The 27,470-nt window shown below is 37.1% G+C and overlaps 1 protein-coding gene across 1 annotated transcript in view; it reads right to left on the bottom strand.

Annotated features, from left to right (window-relative positions):
- LOC109418486 (protein jim lovell) overlaps positions 1 to 27,470 on the bottom strand; it is a 148,963-nt gene that overhangs the window by 65,220 nt on the left and 56,273 nt on the right. Inside the window, exon 3 of the mRNA XM_019692690.4 lies at positions 15,979 to 16,113. Within this exon, the coding sequence (XP_019548235.3) occupies positions 15,979 to 16,113 (135 nt within the window). The remainder of the gene's footprint in view (positions 1 to 15,978; positions 16,114 to 27,470) is intronic.

The following is a 27,470-nucleotide window of genomic DNA, read 5'->3' as shown; positions in this document are numbered from 1 at the left end:
ACTCTTTGAATATTGAAACAACATTTTTCACTACAGGCACCGTTTTAACCCGATTCCCCTATAGTCCTCGCAACCGCACTGCCCAAGCTGAATTCGTAAAGGTTACATGCAGTCTTCCCTACATCTATTGGCCCACTGACTGCACCACGGCTGGCGCTGGCTGTAGCACACCGGGCCACAAAAACAATAGTCGACTCGCTGGTGGTATTTCACCTTTCACGTGCCCGTTATTGCACCACTATTATTTGCATACAAACCCTACCGTTCCCCTTCCCACCACCGACTGTTGGCGCCTTCCTCCGTGTAGCCACCACCCACAACCCATTCACTGGATCTGCTGTGCGATGGTGAGATCCCGATAGACCGGGCGCGTGCATTCAATAGGTACGCGATTCAACGTCGTCGTCATCGCCGGGGCGCGCAACCCACCCAAAGCGAAATCTGCGCGCGATCATCTTTGTTTTGGCCGGGGATCATCCATCGTCTACTACCGGACAACGACTAATCGAATGGTACCTCTATGTACGTAGGTACCTACGTTCGTCGTAATCGATTATGTTTAGGGGTTCATATTGGCCTATTAGCCCGCAAATTGCAATCCGCTTTGTGGCGCTTATTCAGCTTCGTGTCTCTTTTTCGGGATTATCGTCTTCATTCATTGGGGTCCATTTGGGAGGGAGGGAAAGTCTCAAACCAGAATCAATTTGCCTTCGAGGGATTACGATTACCGGCCCGGCCATATGGTGGGTAAATGAAAACAAAGTACCCTACAACGACTCCTACGAGTTCGGATCAATATGTGAAGCGCGCGATCGTCTCGGGGAGGGTGTGTACTACACCAGCCAGCATCAGCAGTACAACTCCAACTGGATTGTGGTAGGTAAGGCACTGGGGCTCTATTTTTTCGGAGCAAATCTCCATTCTTGATACGATTAACTGCTCTATTGAGAGACGATCGCCTACAGATACGTGGCGAGGAGGAGGAAAATTTGAAGCAATGGATCGAGAGATTGTTGTAATTATGCAATGTTATCGATCGTAATGATGGTCTATTACGGGAAATAGCCTCCGTACACCAAATGGTTGTATTGTATGAGATTTGAAGTTAATAGCTAAAGAGTATCACTGATGTAGGTTAGAACGTGCTTTATGATACTTAATAAAAACCTCAATTGATCCACCTAGCGGTGATGACGCCTTTCTCGTGCCTTTGAAAACGCATTTCGACAAAACTCAAGTAGCATGTTGATGAATATCGCACTTTCATATGGTTAACGAGAACCATTTTATGACACATGAAATCATATCGTTTATCTGGCTTTTGATGTTTGATCCGTATACTCTCAAAACAGCCGAAATCTTTGATTTTCAGCCGCCATTTTGGATTTAAGTCCGCCATCATGGATATTCTGGTTGTTATTTTGGACTCCAGTCTCTTCCCCTTACCAGACATACCCATATTGAAAGATTCGAGAGCCACAAACTCCATTAAATAGTCGCCATTTTGGATATTCCGGTGGCCCATTTTTGAACTCATGACATTTTCTACATATCAAATAAACCCAGGTTTCATTATTTTGGATTATAAATACTGGATACTCTGGTCGACTGTTTTGAACTCCGGGCATCTTTCCCATACCAAATACAGCCAAATTGCATGATTTAAGAGTCTAAACACCATTAAACAGCCGCCATCTTGAATTTTGAGCCACCATTTTGGATTTTAAATCGCCATCTTGGATATTTTGGTCGTCTTTTCTGCACTTAACGCGAAACTGGAAGCATTTTCTCATTTTTTTGGTTTTCGATTTTTTATTAAATAACGAAGCAATATTTTCAAAATCGGTTTTCTTGCACATGTAGAGTATGGATCAAGGTATCTTCTGTTTTTTTGAGGTGGAAAATGTTTTCCATTTTTGCAAGAACCATTTTTTGTGAAATTTTGTTCAAAAATGGTTTCTGCAAAAACGAAAAACATTTTCCACTACGAAAAAAATCAGTAGATAACTTGATCCATACTCTACATGTGCACGAAAACCAATTTTGAAAATATTGCTTCGTTATTTAATAAAAAATCAAAAACCAAAAAGTGAGGAAATGCTTTCAGTTTCGCCTTAAGACATCTTCCCCATATTAAATGTACTGATATTGCATGGTTTTAGAACCTAAAACACCATGAAACAGCCGCCATCTTGAATTTTGAGCTATCATCTTGGATTTTAGACAACCATCTTGGATATTCTGGTCACCATTTGTGGACTTAGGACATCTTCCCCATACCAAAAATACCCAAATTGCATGGCTTTAAGGCCTAAAACTCCATAAAACTGCCATCATCTTCAAATAGGAGTAGCCATCTTGAATTTTGAGCCACAATTTTGAATTTTAGACCACTATCTTGGATATTTTGGTCGTCATTTTTGGACTCCTGACATCTGTCTCATACCAAATATACCCATATTACATGGTTTCAGGGCCTAAAATATTATTGAATATTAGGCTGCCATCTTGAATTTTGGGCTGACATCGTGGAATTTCTGATCTCCAGTGTTGATTTCCGCACAAAATTCATCAACAATGCTAAAGCCTACAAAAATCTCCGCAGTTTGATGTGTCCCATGATGGGGCTTGGTTCAGTTTTATTTACGACGCGTTCTACCAGTGCTGGTCCGGGTCAATGAAGTGGCCATAACTCCGGAACGCCTCGACCGACCCAAACAATTTTTAATAGCAAACAATGCAGTAAAATTCCGGTTCGATTTGAGCTTTAATCTGAAAAATTGGCCAATAGGAAGTGCCTTAAAAAGTGTGAACTTATTTTGCGCACAGCATACATACATACACACATACAGACATCATCTCAATTCGTCGAACTGAGTTGATTGGTATATGTGACTTGATCCTCCGAGCCTTCTCCAAAATCATTGAATTTTAGAAATTTACCAAATCCTAAGATTCGCTACTCTCATCGCAGAATGCTATCTGAAGAAGGTTGGAAAAACTTTGAATTTCTCCGATTCTTTTAAAATCCGACAAATGGGTAAACACTTTCCAAAGATGACCCTATCCCTGAAAAAGTTGTTGAAACGCGTGTCTGGCAGATGAAAGGAATCGTCACTCGTATCCGTAGCTTAGTGGGTAGGAATCTTATCAACGTAAAATGCTATCATCAATAAACGGTTATACTAACTAAATACTCCTAAACCTTATCTTACCTATGAGCAAATTAAGTTTCCTCTGGTAGTTTAGTATTTTCAATTAGGAGTTGGCAAATAACACTTCTTTGCCAATTTTGCCATGTAATGATACGTATCTGAATATTTTGCAATATTTTTAATGTAGCCCTACAAAGCTGTACCCACAACAAGATCAATATCTAGTTATAAATAGACTGCATCTCTCGGGAGAAAGCGTCTCTCCGTCTGGACTATCCATTCAACGCCTACATCAATGCCCTCTTCTATTTCAAACTCAAAAGAGCCGCCCCGAGATAGCTCGAATTCCACCCGCAAACTGCAGGAATCTCACGATTTTCGGCTCTTTTGGCCTCGCTTCGTTCGGGCCCGGTCCGATGATCAATCTCACTTTACAGTTTAGCACGTGATAAATTTTCGCACGAACCAATCACACCCGGCCCGCACCCTGGGCTCTCGGCTTGGCCAGCAGCACACATGCCCATGCCCACACCCAGTCCAGCCGAAAGCATACCGACAATGGATGTTTGCTCGATCAGCGTCATCATCTCGACGGCGTAATCAAATACGAGCGAGCGTCGTAGATCCCGATCATCCGGTACAGGACCGATGATCCGCCTGCCTGCCTGTCTTCATTGGTACACGGAGGAATGCTTTTGGACCTTTGCCGCCCGCCCCAACCAACGAAACGCAACGCAACGCAACAACGTCTCGGATGGAGATGATGATGAGTGTTATCTCTTTCACCGAGCATAACATGAACTGCCACCCAGCAGCAGCAGCAGCCGGGGCTTCAATCGCAGAGCAGCTTGCGACGGCGGCGGCATGCCACTGCCGCCGCACGGGTCGAGATGATTAATAATTTCCCACATTGTCATGTGAGCCCAGCGGGATCATTTATCTGCCTCATCCCGCACCCCGAAACTGAGCAACCGGCAGCTTTGGGCGGGTAACGTGCTTAGGGAATGGGGTTGCCAGATGGCTGTTTTGAAAGGATTGTTCAGTATTTCTTGTTTTTTTTTCAGGAAATTTGAGGTTACATTAAATTCACATAACATTGAAGGAAATAGTTAAAAGTTCTTAAATTTTAATAGGGTATTGGGGTCAGTATGACCAAAGATTTTTTAGTACAAGATAACCCACTTATGCATTTCCCATACTATATTCTTACTTAGTATTTCTATGCACATCAATCAAACTTGAAGCAGGGCCATTACAGATTTCGATTGGGCTGTTGACAATCGTGGGTTTCTTCTATAGACGGGACTCGTTCTGGTTGTGTCACATAATAGCGAATCAGAGAATAACGCGGTTATAGATCTGTCCCATGCACTGCTTGTTGTAGGAATATCTCTCCAGGAAGTTCCGGTGAGAAAAACTCCTGTGAATCTTGGATTGCGTTTGAGGCCTTTAGTAATATCCCAACCACGATCCGTGACGTGACCTGGATCATGTCCGCGCTCATAAAATGAACTGTTGCAACTCCTATCACTAATATTTAACGAAAACCACCATTACTCTCTTCTATAATTAGCTAAATTGCACAAAACATCCCACACATTTGAACGTGGAACCGCATAGCACCAAAAAAATGACGTGAGGAGCTCGCGTAAAATTTTCATTGTTTATCCTTTTCGTTTTCAATCATAGTGACCTACTGGTTTGCGATAACAAATTAGTTCGACCGCGAGTCATAGCGTGTCGCTGCGATCGGTAAAATGCGTTCGCCGGTTCAGCGTAAGAGTGGGTCATATTCTTAATATACTATATTTGGTATGACCCAGACAGGAACGCTGAACGTGCACTACGCCTTCGTGGTGCGAAAATCTTAACATCCTAGGAGGGTTAACTATGGACGGGCTATGATCATGAATTCTTTAAGGATTTCCCAAAATTTTAATTTCTTAAAGAATCTAAGAAGGAATTCTTTGAGAAACTTTCAAAGCACAAAGTAATTCATCGAAGAATTTCTAGAATATGCGTTGAGGAAACCCCAAAACAAACTTTTTTGCTGAATCTCTGAAAAAAAAAACTAATTTCTGCGGGAATTTGTAGGGATCCCCATGATATTTCGAATGTAATCGTAGAAAAATTTTCAGAAAGAATGATCACTGGAATTCCCCATGAAGTCTAACAAATTACTAGTTTTATTCTTGACCACATTTTTGGCGTAATTTTTAAAACAGTAGGAACGATTTTTGAACGAATTCATTAACAAATCTCTAGAATAATTCATAAAAAATATCTAAAAGAATTCCAGAAGAAGTTTTAGAAGAAATTATTGAATGGTTAACTTGCAGCGAAGGAGTATCCTGAGAAAAAGCTGAAGAAATCTCCGGAGGAGCAGGATTATTATAAGACTTCACGGAATAATTATGGAAAATTTGAGAAAATTCCTTCCAGTAGAACTCTTAAAACATTCTAGGGTGAAATATCCAAAAAATGGGTTTAACCCTTCACGCATCCTCCGAAGAATTCCTAAAATTATACCCTCAAAGATTTTTGGAGGAAGCACCTATCCAATTTTTGAAGGGATCTCAGTTACTATGTCTGAGGCAATTTGTGGAGGAATTCTGGAAATAATCTTCAAACGAAAGAACTCCCAAAAAAACCAGAAGAGCTCCTAAGGAAATCTCTCGAGGAGTTTATAAGGGAATCTCAGGAGAAGTTCAAACTTTTCCTAATTTTCACGCACCTTAACATATCAGGGGCTCAGATTCAGAGGGTTCATTTTGTTGAATATGAGCTTAGCATATAAAACAAGCATATAAACAACAACACTACGCCTACTTTAAAAAGGGGATAACCTCACTTACAAAATTTTGAAACATTGTATGGAACTAAAAAAAATAGTCTACTGATCACCTAAGAACCAGAGTGTTCATTTTTGTTTTAATCTTTTTATTTTCGTAACAAAATCCAAGCCTTAATCAAACTTTCATAACTGTGCGTGTATGGACAAAAGCTTTTGAGGGAGGAAAGAGTCAGAGATGTCTAAAAAAGAGTATTACGGTTTGTGGCTGGGTCATTAGTCATATGTTTCGAAAGAACAGTTTATTTTAAGAAGAAGGAAAAAATATGGAAGAGCTAGTAGTGTGACCGCTCAAAATCATAGTTTACGAAATACATATCAGTATGCTCAAGTTGCGTACTAACCCATTCGGCCTAACGTACTTCGGCCTAATGACCTACATATAACCTTACGCTTTGACTATCATAAAGATTTTAAAGCGTATACAACACTTGAAAAAAAATGTGCTGTGAATAAGCTGTAAAAATAGCAATCTTAGCATCGGTTAAATCTTCCAAGAGTATGAAGTCGCATGCATGGGACCATCCATTTGCCACGTGGACTAAAATTCTTCGATATTTTACCCACCCATCCCTCACCATGGACGACATTTCTTTGGCCTTTTCTTATTAAATGTCTAGGTGGACCTTTGTTGTTGTTAACTTTTTATATTTTCATTTTTTTTTAATTTTCACCTGTTTTTCCATAAATGTACAATTGTGCTCATAAAAGTAGCAGTGAAAGCCAATTTTCATTCGAAATGGTCAACTTTGGCATCCTGTATCTTTGTTATCTTATGACCGATCTAGATTTTTTAGGATCATTTGCAGAAACGTTGAACACTTACTATGAAAAAATGTTCAAAATAACAGAATTTTGCAGAAATTGAGATGGTTATATCTAGAGGAGTTGGAGGCCAAATATCTGAAAGAACTGGAGCAGCTCCCTAAAGAATTATTTTCGGAATTCCTGAATTAAACTGTGGTTTAGGAGAAACATTTTATAAAATAGTTGGTTCCTTATCAAGAATTTAATTTGCATCTACCAATTTCGTCAAAAAATCGCTTAGTATTTTTCAGATATTCTGTCTGGAATATACTTTATTAAAATTCTGTTTCACTCTTCTGTGTGTTCTGCAAAAATGTGCTAGGGATACTGGTCAGATATTGTATAGGGAATTCCTCTGTAAATCTATAAGGTGTCTAGCATATATTATATATTAGTTTTTATATATTCTGTCTGGAATAACAACAAATTTTCCCAAAGATGCTGTCGAAAATTTTGTTTGTAATTTCTCCTAATTTTCTACTTTAAAAACTCAATAAAACTTGAGAGATTCAGAGAAGAATGTCTTAGAAGAACAAGATGCATGTGGGTCATAACCATTCAAACTTCCTGGGGAAATTTCCGAAGAAACTCTTAGGAAAACTCGTGGTAGAATTTCTAAGCTAATCTCTAGAAAAGTATTTTGGAGAAATCTCGTGAACGGATTTCTAAAGAAATCATAAGAGGAATGTCATGAGAAACACCTGAATAAACTTTTGTAAAGATTTCCAGAAAATCTCTTGGGAAATTAGTATGGGAGTGCCTGTGGAAATCATGATGAATTTGTGAATGACTTCTTGGAAATGAAATTCAAGGAGAAATTTCTATAGAAGTATTCCTGAAGAAATTTCTGAAAAGAAGGAATTCCCACAGAAATTCCTCTTCATGGATATTTTTAGAAATCTTTGGAGGAAGATCACCGAAAGACGTTGTGTAAAAGACTGTGGAGCAGCTCCTGGAGATATTCTGGTGGACTTTACTAATCGAACTCCTGGAGTAATTTTCTCACGAAATTCCTGAAGGATTTCGAGAAAAAAAAAATGCAAAAAATGCAAATTCCTGAAGGAAACTTTATAAGAATTTCAAAGGAAGCCGTTGGAGTAATTTCTCAATGAATCCTTGTAAAAAAAAACTGCAGGAGTGCCTGGACCATTTTCTGAAGCCCTCACGCAGAAAAATGAGGCTTGTTTAAAACAATAAAACACATGGTTGATTTTCAAACTGACCATTTACTTATTCCAAAGTTATATTTCTTTGTTCTTACGTAGAGTTTATCGATCAAAACAACCAATTCCATTCATTCCATATAACGTTAAAAACTTCATTTGTATCAACAAAATGAGGACCACAACCCGAGCAGAAGAAAATAACAAGTGAATAACATATCAAGGTAATTATCTTAAATACTACCATACCTTGATATGCCCTTCATTAGGTGGTAATAAGAGGCAAAATATCAAAAACGAATACCAACATTTTGTATAAATAACACCTACAAAATAACAAGTCTTGTTATTTCGATATTGAATGCATACCTAAAATTTAAAGTACTGTATTTGTTATCCCAAACTTATTGAATAACAAACTAATAATATTTCTTGTTATTAAATGATATGCAATAACAATTATAGGTATTAGAACACATGTTGCTCTTCGCATGGTATTTGTAAGGTATGCCCTTCTGCTCGGGAAACATGGCCCGGAAGCATTCACAGATCTTTAAAATTCTTACCCCAACATCGCCACAACGAAGAAAGTGTAGCAAATCCATCACTCCAACTTCCATGTGCAGTTTTGGCCGTGATAAATAACGCGCAGGCACTCAAGACAACATCCACAAAACGTTGGTCGGTTTCGCCTTTTTGTCTTTTTTTTTATTCGTTCTCGCTTCCATCCGCTCGACGAGTGTCTAAAAATGGATTTCCGAGCTGCCGCAGGAGCAGCAATCACCAACACAATCACATTCCGGCTTTGTTAGAGGCAGAAGTGCAGTCGTTTAAAACAATCCGGTATTTTATTTTGAATCTACCAGTGAATCAAAATTCAACCATCGCGCAACAATAATGACAATGTCGCAACCTGTATTTGTTGCGACAAACAATCCCAACTTGAAAATAATGGGATTAACATCGTACACCGCGAGTTTAGAGATTTTTAAGCCTTGCATTGCGATTTTCGAACGATAACTTCGAGTCGGTAAACACTGCAACTCTGGTGAAGCTCTATCATCAAACAGTTTCGACTTTGGGTTAGCAATAATTGATTATTCACGAGTTGAAAAGTACGCAACAAATTCAGCTTCCGTTTTGTCTGCAACAAAAAATTTCGTGATCATGTCATTATCTGTTACCAGTAGGGATAAAGAGTAATCGTCGCACCTTCTTTGTTGCTTGTTTTGTGCCTCTTTTGTCTGACAATTCTCTTCACTGGAATCTACCAATCTATCTAATGAGATTTTTAGCCCTAGGCTTGTTCATCTCGGGACCCACGCTTTACTTCCCTTCCGAAGGAGGAACCCACATTTTGTGAGTTTGTCGGGAGTGGGATTCGATCCCAGGTCCTCGGCGTGATAGTCAAATGTTCTAACCATCACACCAGGTCCAAATCTGTGTTTCTTCTAACAAACTGTCAAAAATTTCGACAAATGAAAATATTTGTATTATCAAACAATGGAGCAGTTCAGTTTTAACTAGAAATCAGTTTGTCGCTATAGCAAACTGAAAAATTGTTTGATTTGAACTAGAATTTAATTGTGTTCACAATTTATTTTTCTGCGTGCTGGAGAAATTCATGACGAAATACCAGTTGCATTTTCTCAAAAACGATTTGATGACATAATCACTGGAGAAACTTCTAAAGAAGTCCATGGAGCAATTTCCTAATTAATCTCTGGAGGATTATCTAAGGTAATCTCTTATAAACTTATGGAGCGTCCATAAATGACGTAGCCTCTATTGGCCGATTGCCAACCCCTTGTAACATATTGACCCATACCTTATACACGGCTCAACACACAATACCAGACTCCCCCCCTTAAAAGCTACGTGATTGATGGGCGATCCCTTAGGAGGTTTTCTCAAAGGAATCCTTGGTAAAGTTTCCAAAGGAAACCTAGAAAAAATTTATGAAGGTATTCAAAATTTCAAATTTTCTTAAGGAAATGCTGGACATTTTTTGAGAAGAATCCGTGACACATTAAAAAAAAGGAGTGTTTGAATGGGTTCATACGGAAATTTTTGAATAAATCGGCTAATGGGGACGAGTAAAACTTGGACAAATTTATGGAGGGATTTCAGTAAGAATTTTTGGAACATTCAGTGAGAAGTTTTTCAAGCAATCGAAGACATTTTTAAAGAATTCCTGGAAGGAATTTCGGAAAGGTTTAATGAAGCATCCATGAAGCAATTAATTTGGAAATTTATGGAAAATTTTCTTGAAGAATTCTTGGACAAAATTCCATAGGAATGTAAAGAGACATTTTTGAAGGAATCTTTAGATAAATTTCTAAAGAAATCCCTAGTTGATTTTCTTAAAGAATTCCCAAAGAAGTTTTCGAATAAATCTGTGGGAGATATTTTAAAAAATCTTTTGATAGATAACTAAGGAAATCTATGAAAGGAATCTCTAGTGTTATTGATAAAAAAAACTTGATGTATTGCTGAAGAAATTCATGAAGCAATTCCACGAATGATTTTTTCCAGTACCATCACTGAATATTTTCTGAAGGAAACTTTGATTTTCTGAAAAAAAAAGGATGACTGAGGAAATCTATAGATGATTTCCTAAAGAAATCCTTGAAGAAGCTCCTGGGAGAGGAATTAACGAACGGAAATCTGTAGAAATTGCTAAATTAATTCATGGAGAAATTTCATGTAAGATTTTTCTTAAACATATCCGTTAGAAGCAGCAATGAAGTAAACCGAATCTTTCAGCAGGGCAGTAATAATACATCTTGGATTGCTGGGCCGCAATAAGTTATATAGTTTTTATTCGAAATTCATCAGTTCGAAAACATTAATGTAGTTTTTATCCAGTCCTACTTCCATCGAAGACTGACATAAACACACATAGTGAAGAAATAAGTTGTTGGTACACACGGTCAAACTTTTGTCCACAATTTTTTTTCACAATTTTCACAAAAAAATAAATAAATATCTGATGTATTTTTTTAGAGAATTCTTTAGATGAATTTTGAAGCCATCCCTGAAGAAAGCTTCCTAATAATTCCCTTGAAGACTTATTTGTCTTCAAATTGGCGAAGGAATTGTTGGGGAATCCATGGGGAAATTTTCGAAAGTAATTAATGAAAATATTTTCAAGGGGTCTTTTGGAAGATTTTTGAAGGAATTTCTCTGGAAGAATCTTTAAAGAGTTGTTTAAAAAAAACCCGAAGAAACTACCATAAGAATCCCTGATATATTCCTTTTTTATAAAATTTCTGAAAGCACTTCTGGCAGAAGTCTCACGATCACAGATGTTTCCTTATACTTTTGAGGGACAAGGGTACATGTAAGAAACAAAAGTGTATTTTCACGTCTTTAAAGTGAAGAAAATCTGAACAACAATAACATATAAGGTCTCTTTATGGTGAGAATAATAACAATTTTTGAATTTAAAATATCCGTTCGTCCGTTGATACCTATGTTTTACATGAAGAATGTTTGCCTTAAAAAAATAGCAGTAGGTCTCACTTTCCACGGATTCTCACTTGCCCCGGGGTACCTTATATAATAGCGCGAAAAATTTCGATAGCAACGGCATTTTTTTGGAAATTATTTCCATCACTAGATATCGTGCAATCAATTTGAATCATAAAAAAAAAATGAAATTTACTATTAGAAAGGCAGTTTGCTCAAAGGCATCGTATCACTATGTTAACACAAATCACTATAAACGACAGTTGGTTTGATTTTTCATGAGCGACCATATAGTGTGTGGTGATCGCCATGTAGCCTAGACGAACCTAAACCTAGTACATCTCTTGCTATGTTGTCTTGATTCATGTTATTGCATAATTGTTGAAAGTTTCAAATAACCTTATAAAGTACACTAAAACCTCTTTTTATGCATGTAATGCATAATGATTAACCACCTTTTTATGTTCTGCATAAAAAGAGGGAAGCTACTCAGAACCAATATTATGCATAGGGAAATTTAATAATGATGGAAACTATTGCAATGATGTTCAGGCATTTCAGAAAGTTTCATAGCATTTTCGACGGGATTTAGAGGCGTTACGGAGGTGTTTTTGGGGGTTTTGGAGCGTCTCAGGTGCGTTACATGGGGTCCAAGGGGGTTTTGGAGAGATCTTTGAAGCATTTCAGGAAGTTTTAGATGATACTCAGTGACCCCACCACAATATCTTTTGAAACGCCCCTGGAATGCCCTTTGATTTAAAGGTGTTCTTGAAATACCTGATACGACCCTGACCTGAAATGCTTCGAAACGTCCCTGAAACTTCCGTTATCTCATTGAAACGCCCATGAAATCATCATAATCAATTTGAAATGCCTCTGAAACCCCCCTGGACGGCTTTAACAGGCTCCAGAATTCCCCTTAAACGCACCTGAAAATCCCTTGAAAAGCTCCTGAAATGCTATCGAACGCCCCTAACATCTCAAGGAATGCCCTCAAAATGTTCCTGATACCCTCTGAAATGATTCTGAAATGCCTTGCAACGCCCTTCGAAGGCCCTGAATTGCCCTCAAAGCTCTTTGAAGCGTCCCTTAATACAATTGAAATGCCCTTGAATCCCTCGTAATCCTATTAAAACGCCAACAAAACCTGACAGAACGCTCTTTAAAGGCTCCTCAAATCCCTTGAAAGCCCTTTGGAACCCCCTTTTCTGGGCTCTTTTAAATTATTCTCCCTCAGCGAGGTGTATAAAAAGAGGTTCCGGTGTATAAACTTATGAAATTTATAAAATCTAGCAGCGACTTGGCCAGGTGTGTAGAGATGAGAGAGTATATGTTATTATAGATAGTAGAGGAATCTGATATGGCAATGCATATTCTCTTCCTAAAAACTGCCTTTACGATGTGTGCAAGTATTCATGCTGCAATTCACATTTTGGGCATTTACCGGGATTAGGATTTGAAACCTTGTCCTGGTTGTTAATGTGGCGTGCACCAGTCATTACACTAGGTGTATTAGATTGAACGGTGAAATATAGAAAACATAAAATCACTTCCATTTTGAAACGGTCGTTGCAGTGTTGAGTGATTGTATAGCTAAAAGAAAAATTTTCAAAATTGTTAAACTGGCGAACAGCAGGCATGAAAACTACATCTCTCCTCCCATGGGCAAATCAGGAGAAATTATTCATGATAGTAGACAGTAGACAATACAATCCCTGAAGAAGGCCACAACCAAAAGGCCGAAACGTCGGAACAGTATAAAATACTTGTCTTGACTTAGTGACTGATAAAGCCAACCCAAAATAGTTAACTATTCTAAAGGTTTAGTAGATTTGCCTTAAACGTTTGGCATTAGCTTAGTATTGTGCATCTGGCAACCCTACAAGAAAAGTCAAGTCTCCTCAGAGCACCTCCGCATGCTACACATTTTAAAGTCTGAAACAGAGTTTCAATCGAGCGTTTTATTGCTTCGGAAAGTTTGTCGTCGTCAACCCAGTTCCATCCCGGCCCGGCCCGGCAACATATGAACTTTGAGGCAGCTTTCGGAAGGGTGTTTGTTTTTAACTTCGTCATCGCCTCCATCCACCATGCATCAAGCACCAAATCGTTCATCATCATCGCTGTTTTCATGGTTGACTCTTAGTCTGCTGGATAAAACCGCGCGCGATGGAACTTCGATAGCAAGCAATAGAGTGGCGCGCGGATCGAATGGAAGGATTTCTCGCACGTTGCCGTCGTCCTCTCGGCGTTGGCATCATTTATGATTGTAATTCTGAGCTGGTTTGGATGCCGCCACCACCGCGATGCGCACTACACTGGCGGCACTGGTGTGCTAATCAGTTGTTGATGGTCGGAGTGGCGGTCAGGAAGAGGAGAACTCCGATGAACCATAAAAGCGCGCGCGTGCAGATGGGGGTTATGTGTCTTGATCAAGTTTGAGATAAAGCCAAAGATATGAATAATTTTATCACACAAGAGTGCGGTCGTGAAAAATGAGGGTTTTAGGGATTCCGGCATGTTGGGAGTGTTTGGTTCTGTCTGTCTGGATCTTTTGAAGGCGGGTTAAAGAGCGCGGGATGAAGTGTGATAAATTGATGTGAGTGAGATTGGCAATTATGAGCGTTTAGGTAGCGGTGAGTGACGTCGTTAATAAGCTGGATACTTTGTAACCAATTCTTTTAAACTTTGAAACAAAAATAGGGATTGCCAGTTAGAAGTTACATATTTTGGCTTGTTTTTAACATTCACTTTCTGCTGTGTATTCCAACACTCCCATGAATTCACACATCACCAGGGCTAACACTTCCTGTTCCATCTCCTCCATAAACTTCCAATAAACCATCCAATTGCGAACTCAAACTCACTTCCACTGAAGTAGAAACGGCAAATTGTCGATGACTGCACAAGATAACGTCAACTTTCCGTGACCTGAACTACCATAGCACCGGTTTAACCCTGCCACGAAGCTCTCTTAACCACATTATTCTCTTCCAGGACTATGAATAGAAGGTAGAGACTTCCTTACCTTTCCATCACAATCCTACTGGCACTGGCGGTGGTGGCACTTGGCCAACTCCAAGAGCCGAGCCAAAAGAACTCTATGAACTACCGGCGCGGCCCCAAATAAACCACACAATCATACACGGTCGGCTCTGCACTTCTCCGTACGTAGCCGTAAGTCGTTCAACGCCCGGTTGAACCGTTCACCACATGGATAATCACACACAGGCCGGGGCCGGAATGTGAACGTGGAAACCGAATTTATTTGGCAAATTTCCGCCAAAAATGTTGCCATCTCTCAGGGGTTGGTGCTCCACCAGAAAGTGAAATAAAAAAAACTGGAGCACCAGGAAGCACATGCGGGGAGCATGTGGGGTTCCACTACTGTTCCGGGAACTTTGAACCTACGACATACGCCACACAGACAGAGCTCAGAAAGGAAGCGGAGACATGCCTGGGAGCTAGAGCTACCGAAACCAACAACCAGCAACCAACTTCAGAACGAACGACGACTATGATGACATACGCCAAGAGCCAGGAGTCGACCGAGAGACAGACATGTAAGTTTATAAACATCGTTATGAATATGAGCATCCGTTTTTATTTTTTCGGCTTTCGAGGTTCCTCTGCGCTTGATGGGGAAATGAGGAAACGTGGTCCTCTTGGCAGCAGGAGAAGCCTGGAACGAACATACGACGACGACGTCGACAGCAAGGACGGTGGAGAAAAATACGATAATTTTATATCCTTTTGCTTGAGCGGAGCGTTATAAGGGTATGCGATATGTAGATTGGTTTCACCAATTACGAATCGAAACGGAATTCATCGGAATTTCACGAAGTTTCACTTGGCGAATATTCCTCATACAAACTAATAAAAATGGCTGTACCTGACAAATTTCGCAAAACATGACATGCTACACACCCTTAGTATTGTATGTTTGCTGCCACGCAGAAAAGTCAGTCATTGAGTTAAGTTTTAAATCAAGTATAAAGTAACCCTTTCTTAAAATTATCATTTTTTTTAGAAAAGCATTGCACTCATCAATTCCTAGTTCAACAGACAGTACTTGAACTCATTGAAGGCGAATTTTCCCTCATTTCTCCTTGTTTTTTTTTTTCACCAGAATACGACATGTGCCGTTGTAACTTCTGGTGATGTCTTCCTTCAGTGCGGTTAGTTAAAGTTACATCAATAATGCCCGGCCCGACCCGACTGCGACTTCGTCTGCATTGCAGCAGTGTTTCCTCAAAAAACCCACCCCCGATAAACAAAACCGAAAAAAATAACAGTACACTTTGGATTTTTTGGCAATGACGATGATAATTAACGTATACTTTTAGTGGGTGCTGATTTAGAGCGCCCTACCGGCGGCGGTGGCGTCTTCGTCGCAGGGAAAGGGAAATTTTTAATTGGCACTACACGATGTACCGTTCGCCACTCGCTAGATAACATGTTGCAATGAACTTCTGATCTAGGGTAGGAAAGGAAGGATGGTAGATTTTTTTTTCTGTATTATAGAAGTACTTACGTTTCTTTTTCAAATGGAACGGTGGGCCGTCGTGGTGCATCCCACGGGGGTCGGACATTTCCAGCAGGGGACTGTACATCTTGCCGGGGTCCATCCCGGGAGGAAAGAGCCCGAGCGGGGAGTCCAGACTGAACACTGAAATAGAGGAATGAGGAATGGGGTTAATTAATATAGATTATTTTTTGTTATTCTTGATGTTTTGTTAAGCATTTGCAAATCTAAATTTATAGAAAATATTTCTGAAAACCGTTACTAAAATAAATGGAAACATATTTGGGTATAATATTTGAACAAGAAGTATGTAGTAGGCCTCTACAGACAGAACATTACTAACAGTGGTGAATTTTTCGTTTAACGAAAAGTTTCCCCCGACTGGCGCAGGAATCGAACCCATACTCCGAGGCTTATGAGACACCTAAACGACTGACGCCGCTAACCGCTCGTCCACGAAGCAATAAGTGCTTTAAAATATTCGACATTCTTTCAGAAAATTCTTACGGAATCCTAGATGATTCCCCGACTAGAAGGTTACATGAAGTTTATATATGTGTTATGATGTTTTTTTCCTATAACTTATTATGTTATAAACTAGATGCAGAATAATATTTAAAAAAACTGAAATTGTCTCAAAAAATTCACCGCTCTAATCAAGATAGTAATCTATTTTGTTATAATCAGATCAAAATTATAACAAAATGTGATATGAATTTTAACCTCCAGATTACTAATTTCTGTCAGAATGAGATGCAATTTTATTAAAATATTTTGTAAATGTCAAGGACTCGGAACTTAATAACAATACAATGAGTGATCAAACAACATTTATAACATAATAATTGAGTTATAGTGTTTTGAAAACATCAAGGATGTACAACATTATTCTACCTAATGAGCTATAAATATCATGGTTTGTTATAATTATGTTATATCTTTGTTAAACTTTTCTAGTTGGGTCTCCCATAAAAATTCTGGAAGAGGACCCAAGAGGAGTGCATGAAGGAAATCCTGTACGAATTCCTGAAGGAATTCGTGGATGAATTTGTGATGAAAACATTAACACTCCCGGCCCCAAGATCAAAAATTTGTTGTAACTAAACTTTTAATTGGCTATATCTCAGCAATGGCTCAACCGATTTTCAAAATTTTTTTATCAATCTCATGTCCGAATCCTAAAATTTCAGATGATTGAACAGAAATTGTTCTAGGGGTGTTCAAATTTCCTCTAGAACAGTGCAACCGATACAAATTTTTTTCGACATGCTTATTTAATTGTAAACGTGCAAAATATTTCAGTAAACATCATAAATCTGCGTGGTTCACATGAATATAGTATAAAATAGCTGGATGTATATCGTAAATACAATCGAAAAATATTTTGAACATCCCTAGCGCTCTCGGCAGTGGCTAGTTGTAATTAAATTTTCAATTGACTATATCTCAGCAACGGCTCAACCGATTTTCAAAATTCTTTTACCAATTTCTTCTCCGAATCCTAAAGTTTCAGATAATTGAACAGAAATTATGTTAGGGGTGTTCAAATTTCCTCTAGAACCGTGCAACCGATATATATATTTTTAAATGTTTACCTAATTGGAAGCGGTCTGAAAATTACTGTACGCATAATGGATGTGTGTGGTATAGTATAAGATAAAATATTTTGAACATTCCTAGTGCTCCCAGCACGATGATCGAAAATTTGTTGAAACTAAATTTTAAATCAGCTATATCTCAGCGATGGCTTAACCGATTTTCAAAATTATTTTCCTTACATGTTGTCCTAATCTTCTAGTTTCAGATAATTGAATAATAAATATTCTAGGGGTGGTCCAATTTTTTCCATATCAGTGCAGAAGATACGATATTTTTCAGCCATTTTTTCTTCATTGAGGACGTTTAAAATATTTCCTTGAACATCATAAACCTACATTATTCAAACGGGAATAGTATAAGATCTATCTGGATACATGCAGTAAACCTCAATTAAAAAGATGTTGAACATCCCTAATGCTTCTTGAATTATGACCGAAGCTTGACTGTAATTAAATTTTCAATCGCATATATCTCAGCGATTACTCAACCGATTTTCAAAATTATTTTACCAATCTCTTGTACGAATCTTCAAATTACAGAAGTTTGAAAAAAACCCTTCTAGGGGTGTTCAAATTGCCTTTTGAACAGTTCAACTTGTTTCAAAATATTTATATCATTGTAAAAGTTCTAAATATTTCGGAAAACATCATAAATCTTCGTGATTCTAATGAGAATAGCATAAGATCACTTGATACATATTGTGAACTACATAGTAAATTGAACATTCCTAGCACTACCGGCATTGTGATCGAAATTCAGCTGTAACTATATTTTCAATGGGCTATATGTCAGCGATGACTTGACCGATTTGCCATATTATTTGACTAATCTCTTGTCAGAATTTTGTTTTGTGTTCAAATTTCCTCAAGAGCTCTGCATCCGGTGTATTTTTTTCGACTTGTTTACTTCATTGTGAACGTTCTAAATATTTTCACAAGCATGAGAAATCTGCGAGATTCTTATTAGAACAGTATAACATAAAAGGATACATATTGTGAATCACATAAAAACACACTCGGTGATTGAAATTAAACTATAAATAAATTTTCAATTGGCTATAGAGTAGAGTGGGGAAAAAGTTCGAGTGGGGCAAGAGTTTCTTTTGAAGTTTTTGAGCTCAATTCAAATTATTTCTTTCGGGTGTCAAGGTTCTTTGAACCCTTTTTGAAAAAGAGTCTTCCACTCCAAAAATTATGAAAATTGATCAATATTTCAAGAAGTTATGACAAAATGTTGGTTTTTGATCAAAAAATTGTAACATGCGATGGCCCTTCCAACGCATGGAATGAAATTTTAATGAAATCGAATTCGATATTTTATTTTGGGGCGTAACTAGGTATATTTTGAAGATGATCTAGCATGTATAACTTTTTTTGCAAAATAGATTTGGAAATCGTATTTTACACATAGTGGGGCAAAAGTTCGAGTCATATGGCAACTTTAGAAACCTAAAATTCTGCAAAATGTACATATTATCTCTAAGAGTGATGGAATTAGTGAGAAAATTCGATTAAAGTTGAAAAAAAATGATGTTTTATCTGAATTTGACAGAAAACTACTAATTTTAGGTGTAGTAAATTTAACCCTGATTTGGGTAAAATCCAAATCGAATTTTAAAGTGTATTCCAGTTCTAACATCAAATATTAAGTGGTTTCAGGTATTCCTATTACCAAAGTGTCAAAATAGTGTGCTACGATTAGCGAAATTCCACAAACACTAGATTCGAACTTTTGCCCCAGTGGTGGGGCAAGAGTTCGAATAAAACACACACATACAAAAACTGTTGTAACTCAAAATTGAAAAGACATTTGGCGTTACTTTGTTCAGCAAAATTTTAGCTCATGGATGGTAGAATCACCACACGCTATTTGTTTATTTTTATCCGCTTCGATTTTTTGAAATACGTTGAATTTTCAACTAAGGTCGAACTTTTGCCCCACCTTACTCTATCTCGCAAAATAACTCAACTGGTTTTTTATATTCTTTTACTTATCGAATCTTCAAGTTTCAGACAATTGAACAAAAATCATTCTAGAGATGTTAAAATTTCCCCTGAACCAGATAACCGATACTATTTTTTTTCCGACATGTTTACCTAATTGTAAACGTTCTGAAACTGTCACGCTCCTATAACGATGACTAAATTTTCAATCTGCAATATCGCAGCAATAGCACAACTGATTTTCAAAGTTATTTTGCTAATATGTTGTTCAAGTCTTCGAACTTCAAACAAATGAACAAAATACGTTCTAGGGGTGTTCAAACTTCCTTCAGAACAGTGCAACCGACACACATTTTTTCAGTCATTTTCACTTCATTGTAAGCATTATGAAAAAAATCCGCAAACATCATCAATTTGCTGGCTTCAAATGAGAAAAGTATAAAAATGCCGGGAACATGTAGTTAGCCTCACAGAAACAGGTTTTGAACATCCCCAGCCCTCCCGGCACTATGATTTTTAATTGGCTTCATCTCAGCGATGGCTCGCCAGATTTTCAAAATTCTTTTACTAATATCTTGTCTGAAACTTCATGTTTGGAACCATTGAACAAAACTTATTCTAGTGATGTTGATTTTTTTTTCCAGCACAGTTTTAAAAATTTCATTGTAAAAGTTTTGAATATTTCCGTGAACATCATACATCTAGGTGATTCATAAGAGAATAGTATAAAATTCTATATAGTGGAGGGTTGTTCAAATTTCCTACACAAAAGGACAGCCATTGCAATATTTTTCGCCCTTTTTTACTACATTGTATATGTTCTAGATGGAAACGTCATAAATCGGCGTGATTCATGCAAGGTTGCGATCATTCATTTGCAAAGATTTACATTCATTTGCTATTATCTCAGTTCAGAAGCATGCTATCGAAAAACAATGTATGGATGAATTTAACCTTGAAGTTTTATCTGAAAGTTTGCCGAATAACATTGGGGTCGCACACGCATACCAAAGTCGTGAGCGAGCTGTGAAGGCAACTTTCCACAGCGTGAATGAAATTTACATTCACCGCGTGGAGAGTAGCCTTCACAGCTCGCTCACGACTTTGGTATACGTTTGCGACCCCAATGTTATTCGACAAACTTTCAGATAAAACTACAAGGTTAAATTCATCCATATATTGTTTTTCGATAGCATGTTTCTGAACTGAGATAATAGCAAATGAATGTAAATCTTTGTAAATGAATGGTCGCAACCTTGGATTCATGTAATATTTGCATTAGATTTTGATGATAAATGGTGTAGAACTCAATTTCCAGAACCAAGACAACATTATACACAGCTGCTTATAGTACTGCACGTGGCTGGACACACGTGGTGGCAACTGTAACTGAAACAATTGAAATCAAGTATCCACGTAGCATCCTAGCACGTAGCCATGTGAGGGTAACTGGTATGGAGAAAATTTGACCAGCCCTAGATTATTTTTCATTCATTTATCTGAAACTAGAAGATTAGGACAACATATTAGTAAAAAAATAATTGAAAATCGGTTAAGCAATCGCAGAAATATAGCTGATTTAAAATGAAGCTTCAACTAATTTTCGACCATCGTGCCTGGAGCGCTAGGGATGTTCAAAATATTTTATTGAATACGATTCCCATTTGAACCATACAAATTAATCATGTCTACGGAAGCGCTTGTATCGTTTACAATTAGGTAAACATGTCGAACAAATTATATCGATTGCACTGTTCTACAGAAATTTGAACATCCCTAGAATGATTATTGTTCATTTGTTTGAAACTTGAATATTCGAACAAGAGATTGGTAAAATAATTTTGAAAATCGGTTGAGCCTTCGCTGAGATATAATCAATTGAAAATTCAATTGCAACTAATCACTGTATCGGGAGCGCTAGGGATGTTCAAAATATTTTTCTGTTAGATTAACGATATGTATCGTTATCTTATACTATTTTCATTTGAACACCTCAGATTTATGATGTTTACTAAAATATTTGGAACGTTTACAACCAGATAAACATGTCGAAAAAAAAAGTGTATCGGTTGCACTGATCTAGAAAAAATTTGAACACCCCTATAATAATTTCTGTTCAATAATCGGAAACTTTAGGATTCGGACAAGAGATTGGTAAAAGAATTTTGAAAATCGGTTGAGCCATTGCTGAGATATAGTCAATTGAAAATTTAATAGCAACTAGCCACTGTGCCGGGAACGCTAGGGATGTTCAAAATATGTTTCTGTTAGATTAACGATATGGATCCAGTTACTTCTACTATTTTCATTTGAACACCGCAAATCGGTCAAGACATCGCTGACATTTACCCCTTTGGATATATAGTTACAGCCGAATTTCGATCACAATGCCAGTAGTGCTAGGGATGTTCAATTTACTATGTAGTTCACAATATGTATCAAGTGATCTTATGCCATTCTCATTAGAATCACAAAGATTTATGATGTTTACCGAAATATTTAGAACTTTTACAATGATATAAATATTTTGAAAAAAGTTGAACTGTTCAAGAGGCAATTTGAACACCCCTAGAAGGGTTTTTTTTATTCAAACTTTTGTAATTTGAAGATTCGTACAAGAGATTGGTAAAATAATTTTGAAAATCGGTTGAGCCATCGCTGAGATATAAGCGATTGAAAATTTAGTTACAGTCAAGCTTCGGTCACAATTCAAGGAGCACTAGGGATGTTCAACATCTTTTTAATTGAGGTTTACTGCATGTATCCAGATAGATCTTATACTATTCTCGTATGAATAATGTAGGTTTATGAAGTTCAAGGAAATATTTTGAACGTCCTCAATGAAGAAAAAATGGCTGAAAAATATCGTATCTTCTGCACTGATATGGAGAAAATTGGACCACCCCTAGAATATTTTTTATTCAATTATCTGAAACTAGAAGATTAGGACAACATGTAAGGAAAATAATTTTGAAAATCGGTTAAGCCATCGCTGAGATATAACTGATTTAAAATTTAGTTTCAACAAATTTTCGATTATCGTGCCGGAAGCGCTAGGGATGTTCAAAACATTTTATCTTATACTATACCACACACATTCATTATGCGTACAGTAATTTTCAGACCGCTTCCAATTAGGTAAACATTTAAAAAAAATATATCGGTTGCACTGTTCTAGAGGAAATTTGAACACCCCTAGAATAATTTCTGTTCAATTATCTGAAACTTTAGGATTCGGAGAAGAGATTGGTAAAAGAATTTGGAAAATCGGTTGAGCCGTTGCTGAGATATAGCCAATTGAAAATTTAATTGCAACTAGCCACTGTGCCGGGAGCGCTAGGGATGTTCAAAACATGTTTCTGTTAGATTAACGATATGCATCCAGTTATCTTCTACTATTTTCATTTGAACACCTCAGATTTATGATGTTTTCTGAAATATTTGTAACGTTTACAGCCAGATAAGCATGACGAAACAAAATTTGTATCGTTTGCACTGTTCTAGAGGGAATTTGAACACCCCTAGAACAATTTCTGTTCAAGCATCTGTAATTTTAAGATTCGGACATGAGATTGATAAAAAAATTTTGAAAATCGGTTGAGCCATTGCTGAGATATAGCCAATTAAAAATTTAGTTACAACAAATTTTCGATCCCGGTGCTCCGCGTAACTTTTTTGATCTCGGTGCTCCTAGTGTTAATAGAGTTTTGGGAAGAATTCTTGCAGAATCTCTGAAAAAACCTAAAAGAGTCCCAATTCCTGACAGAATCTCGGGAGGGTTTTTTTTTTTGAAAAATTAGAAGAATTATTAAAGGAATCCATTAAATCTCCTAGAATGTAAGGATTGGTGCACCACGTAGTGCTCGCTCAGCGTGTCTGCTTGGGTCATATTGTTTCCAAAATTTGAAGAGGGTTAAGTAATTTTGGAAGAAATTTCATGAAATTTTGGGAAGAAAGCTTTGAAATCATTCCCTACAAGATTTTATACAAGAATCATCGGAGGAATTTTTTAAGGCATCTTCGGAAGAACTTTTGATGGAAACTTAGGAGAAATTTCTAAAGAAATCTATGGGAGGTTTTACAAAGTAATACCAGAAAGAAATTCTAAATAAAATCGAAATATTCCGCAGAATATTGTTACTATCACTAGAGGGTTCTATAACATTTACCCGAAACCCATTTACCCGAAAGACATTTACCCGAATGACATTTACCCGAACGTCATTTACCTGAATGCGACAAATATCCGAATGCGACAAATACCCGAATGCGACATTCACCCTAATGCGACATTTACTCGAACGCGACACTTACCCGAAAAAAATGGTTTACTTGATCCCCATATGATTTGTCAATAATAAATATGTTATGACCCGGTACCATTTAGCAGGCTTTGGTTAGACCTTATAATCATCAGACTGAGTGATCATCAAGCACTCTAAATCAATCAGGAGATCGTCCAAAAATGCTTACTGTGGATAACTTATTAAAAGTTGATGAAACTTAATCAGTTAGATAAGAGTAATCCTTGAGGTAATCTGTAACAACGTTGTGCTTCATGAACAAGAAAGGTTTGCGGAAACGTAAGGCATTTAAGAAAACTATGACGAAGGGAGAGGTTTCAGATTCAAACAATTTGCCTGATATTCAGTGTGCATATCCGATGGCCGAAGACGATGCACGTGTCTATTCAAATATGGATCCTGGAGAGCTCAGTATGCTTATCGAACTAACCTTTTTTGAAACTAATGGGTTCTTTTAGAATTTTTTTGAACATTTGCTGTTGGCGGCAAATTGTATTTAAATAATAAATTTTCCCTTCTTTGTATCATTGGCTGTTCTTTGGAGCAGTAAACTTCTGTTGCAATAAAGCTGTTGATATTTTTTTTAGAATTCTCTTTCTCATGATATGGCTGTACTTTCGAAATTATAGTTATTGTTATGAAAACCATAAGTATTTTAATCTGAAATGTTCCCTCCTTTCAAATGTTGACTGTTCTTTTCATCATAATTCATTTGTTACGGAATACTTGCCCCAGACCTTGTCAACTGGATAGCTTTTTGTTGAGTGAGAATGACCAAAAAGCCGTCCAGCCATTCGGCCAAAAACCATTCAGGTCGAAAGTCATGAGGAAGAATGCTAAATTGTCACCAAGAATTATGGAATGTTCTTAGTATAACTGAAGAACATCTGAATGTGATGCCTTTTTCATTACCAAGCTTTTACATTTTTTTAACACAGGCTGCTTTGAGCTACTTATATACACGGCCACAAACTGGCGCCAAACTGCAAGTATTCTTCACTTCTTCCAAGATTTCCTTCTTTTTTAAAATAGGTTGTTCTTTCGAATTCACATTGTCCACCCGTGAACTGTTGATAAGTTGAGACTAAACTGGTAATTTCTCCATCTAATTTATTCCTTCTTTTCATAAGAGGCTACTCTTTCGAGTTGGAATGTTATATAGTTTGTTTGAATACGAACTACTAACTCCATAGGAGATTTGTCCTTCTTTAAATAATAATAAGTTGTTCTTTCAAGTTAGGATTTTTACAATTGACTGGTGGACTTTATCAGATATTTCCCTTTCTTTTAACAATATAATGTTCTTTCGAGGCCTGCTAATCGATCGATCTATCATTTATTCGACCTAATAACAATGAATGCTATGTTAGTATGCTGGGCTGCTGTGATTCACTCGACATATAAACTCATTATATTGATTGAGTCTATCAATAAGCATTAACTGTGGTCTTATTATGAAGAACTGTCCTGCGCTGAAGCTGAAGTTAAACTTCTCTCCTTATTTTATAATTTTATTGAAAGTGTGAATAGAATGAGAGAGTGATTAAAAGGAAACCCGTGAATCCATCTTTCTACCTATATCCTTTAGGGAACTAATATACTTATCTATCGGGGTAATGGATTTTGGGATAATGTCCTTTTCGAGGTTATGAAGGAATTCGGGCCGTGGCATTCGGGGTAATGGGGTAGAGTTTCTTTTACAGAAATAGTGTCACTGAGTTGTTTGGTGGCTAAACTATTACCTATCCTTTGGAGATTTTCCCTTCTTCTCTTCAAAGGTAGTTCTTTCGAGTTGCAGTGCTGCATATTTTATTGGCGTTCGAACTACTAGAACAAACATTGTTGCTGTACAATAGACGAATAAGCCATTCATAAACTTAATTTTTGAAATTTTGGTTGTATAAGCCATTATTCAGCTATCATTGTTTGTTGTGATTTATATGAGTTTTCTCTTTCTTTCGATTAAATGATGTTCTTTAAAATTACACTCTTACATAATTGATTGATGGATTCCAAGTCTACATCTTAGATTTTTTCCTTCTTTTAATAATAGGATGTTCTGTTTGGTGAGCAATCTGCAAACTTCTCTGTCAAATATGTTTTTCTAATGATATGTTGATTTCCCGAGGACTGTTTTCTAATCGTTTCGAGCTAATGACCATTTCCCCTTCTTTAAATCATAAAATGTGTTTGGCTTATCAAAAGAACAGCCTATAAATCAAAGCAGGGTAAATATCTAGAGTGAATGCTAACAACGTTAACACAAAAAAAAATGTAAGCTTCAGTGATAAAAAAAAATCAAACTTTCTCGTTTTTGGTGCGTTTCCGGTCGATTACATATAAACACAGCCACCACGAATACGAACCGAACCATGCAAGAGTCATCCTGATCGGTCCAGCCGTTCTTGAGTTTTGTTGCCTCAAAGGGACTTCAAACTCATTTATATATATATATATATATATATATATATATATAGATATAGATATATAGATATAGATATATAGATAGATGGTATTCTTTCCACAAATAGTGTTGAAGAATCTTCATGTCCTCAAGGGTTCGCGTTGAGAAAATCTCGCTTGTTGTACTCAGCATTAGCGTGGTGCTGGCGGTGGTGGCCAACCGTGCGAGTTTTGCAAGGGTAATATTTCTGCAATTTCTATTTTTATTAATCTAAAATATTCTCTAGATAGAATACTCCAGAGCAGTGCTGTCATGGTAAAATCAGAGCTGGTCACTCAAATATCCTCTCAATATTCCAAGTAAAATCTCCCGAAAAAAATAAAAAGTAGTTTCTGTAGAAATATTTTGAAACATTTCAGGAGAAATTTTTGAATTATTTCCTCGTAGAATCCGAGGTGAAATTCCTAAAAATAATGTTGAAGCAAACCTTGAGTGAATTTTTGAGAAAAAATAAAATAAAAAAAAATACACAAAAAAATCCCGAAGGAATCATTATATGAGTTGCTGAAGGAATCATGAAAAACTCTGGAGGAATCTCTGAGGAAACTCCTGGAGACTTTTCTTCAGAAAATTCCACTGGAACCCCGGATGGCTTCCCCATAGAAGTAGGAGACCCTGGAGGAGTGTGTGAAGAAATACCCTTCTGAAAAAGTGAAGAAATCTTCGGAATAATTTGTGAGGACAACATTAATGGAGTTTTTGGAATCAATTCTTAGCACAATTTATGAAAAAATCTGAAAATAAAATCCTGGAAAAAAATGTGACAGAATCCCGGGAGGTTTTTTGAAAGAAATCCCTGGACGATTTTTTTTAATCCTTGGAAGATTTTGTAAAGGAATTCTTGGAAGAACTATTAATGGAATCCGTTAAGTAAATTTAGAAGAAATTTCATGGATGCCTTACCAAGAAGTTTTTGGACAATGCTTTGGATGAATTTCTAGAGGGATGTCAGAAACAATCGTGGAAATGACTTGTGAAGAAAACCTTGAAGAAATATCTTAAGGGATCCTGAAACTTATGCCTTTTGAAGGAATTTCTGACGGAATTTCTGAGAGAAACCCTGAAAAAAATCTAAAAGAAACGATAGAAATCTCCTTTACAATGCCCTTGGAATGTTTTTAGAGTTATGCTTGCCGAAATTTGAAATTCTGAGGAAATCAATGAAAGTTTATATAAATAAATTCCAGGAAG

Source organism: Aedes albopictus, chromosome 3 (assembly GCF_035046485.1).
Source record: "Aedes albopictus strain Foshan chromosome 3, AalbF5, whole genome shotgun sequence".
NCBI lineage: Eukaryota > Metazoa > Arthropoda > Insecta > Diptera > Culicidae > Aedes > Aedes albopictus.
This window is presented reverse-complemented; position numbering and strand designations above follow the sequence as displayed.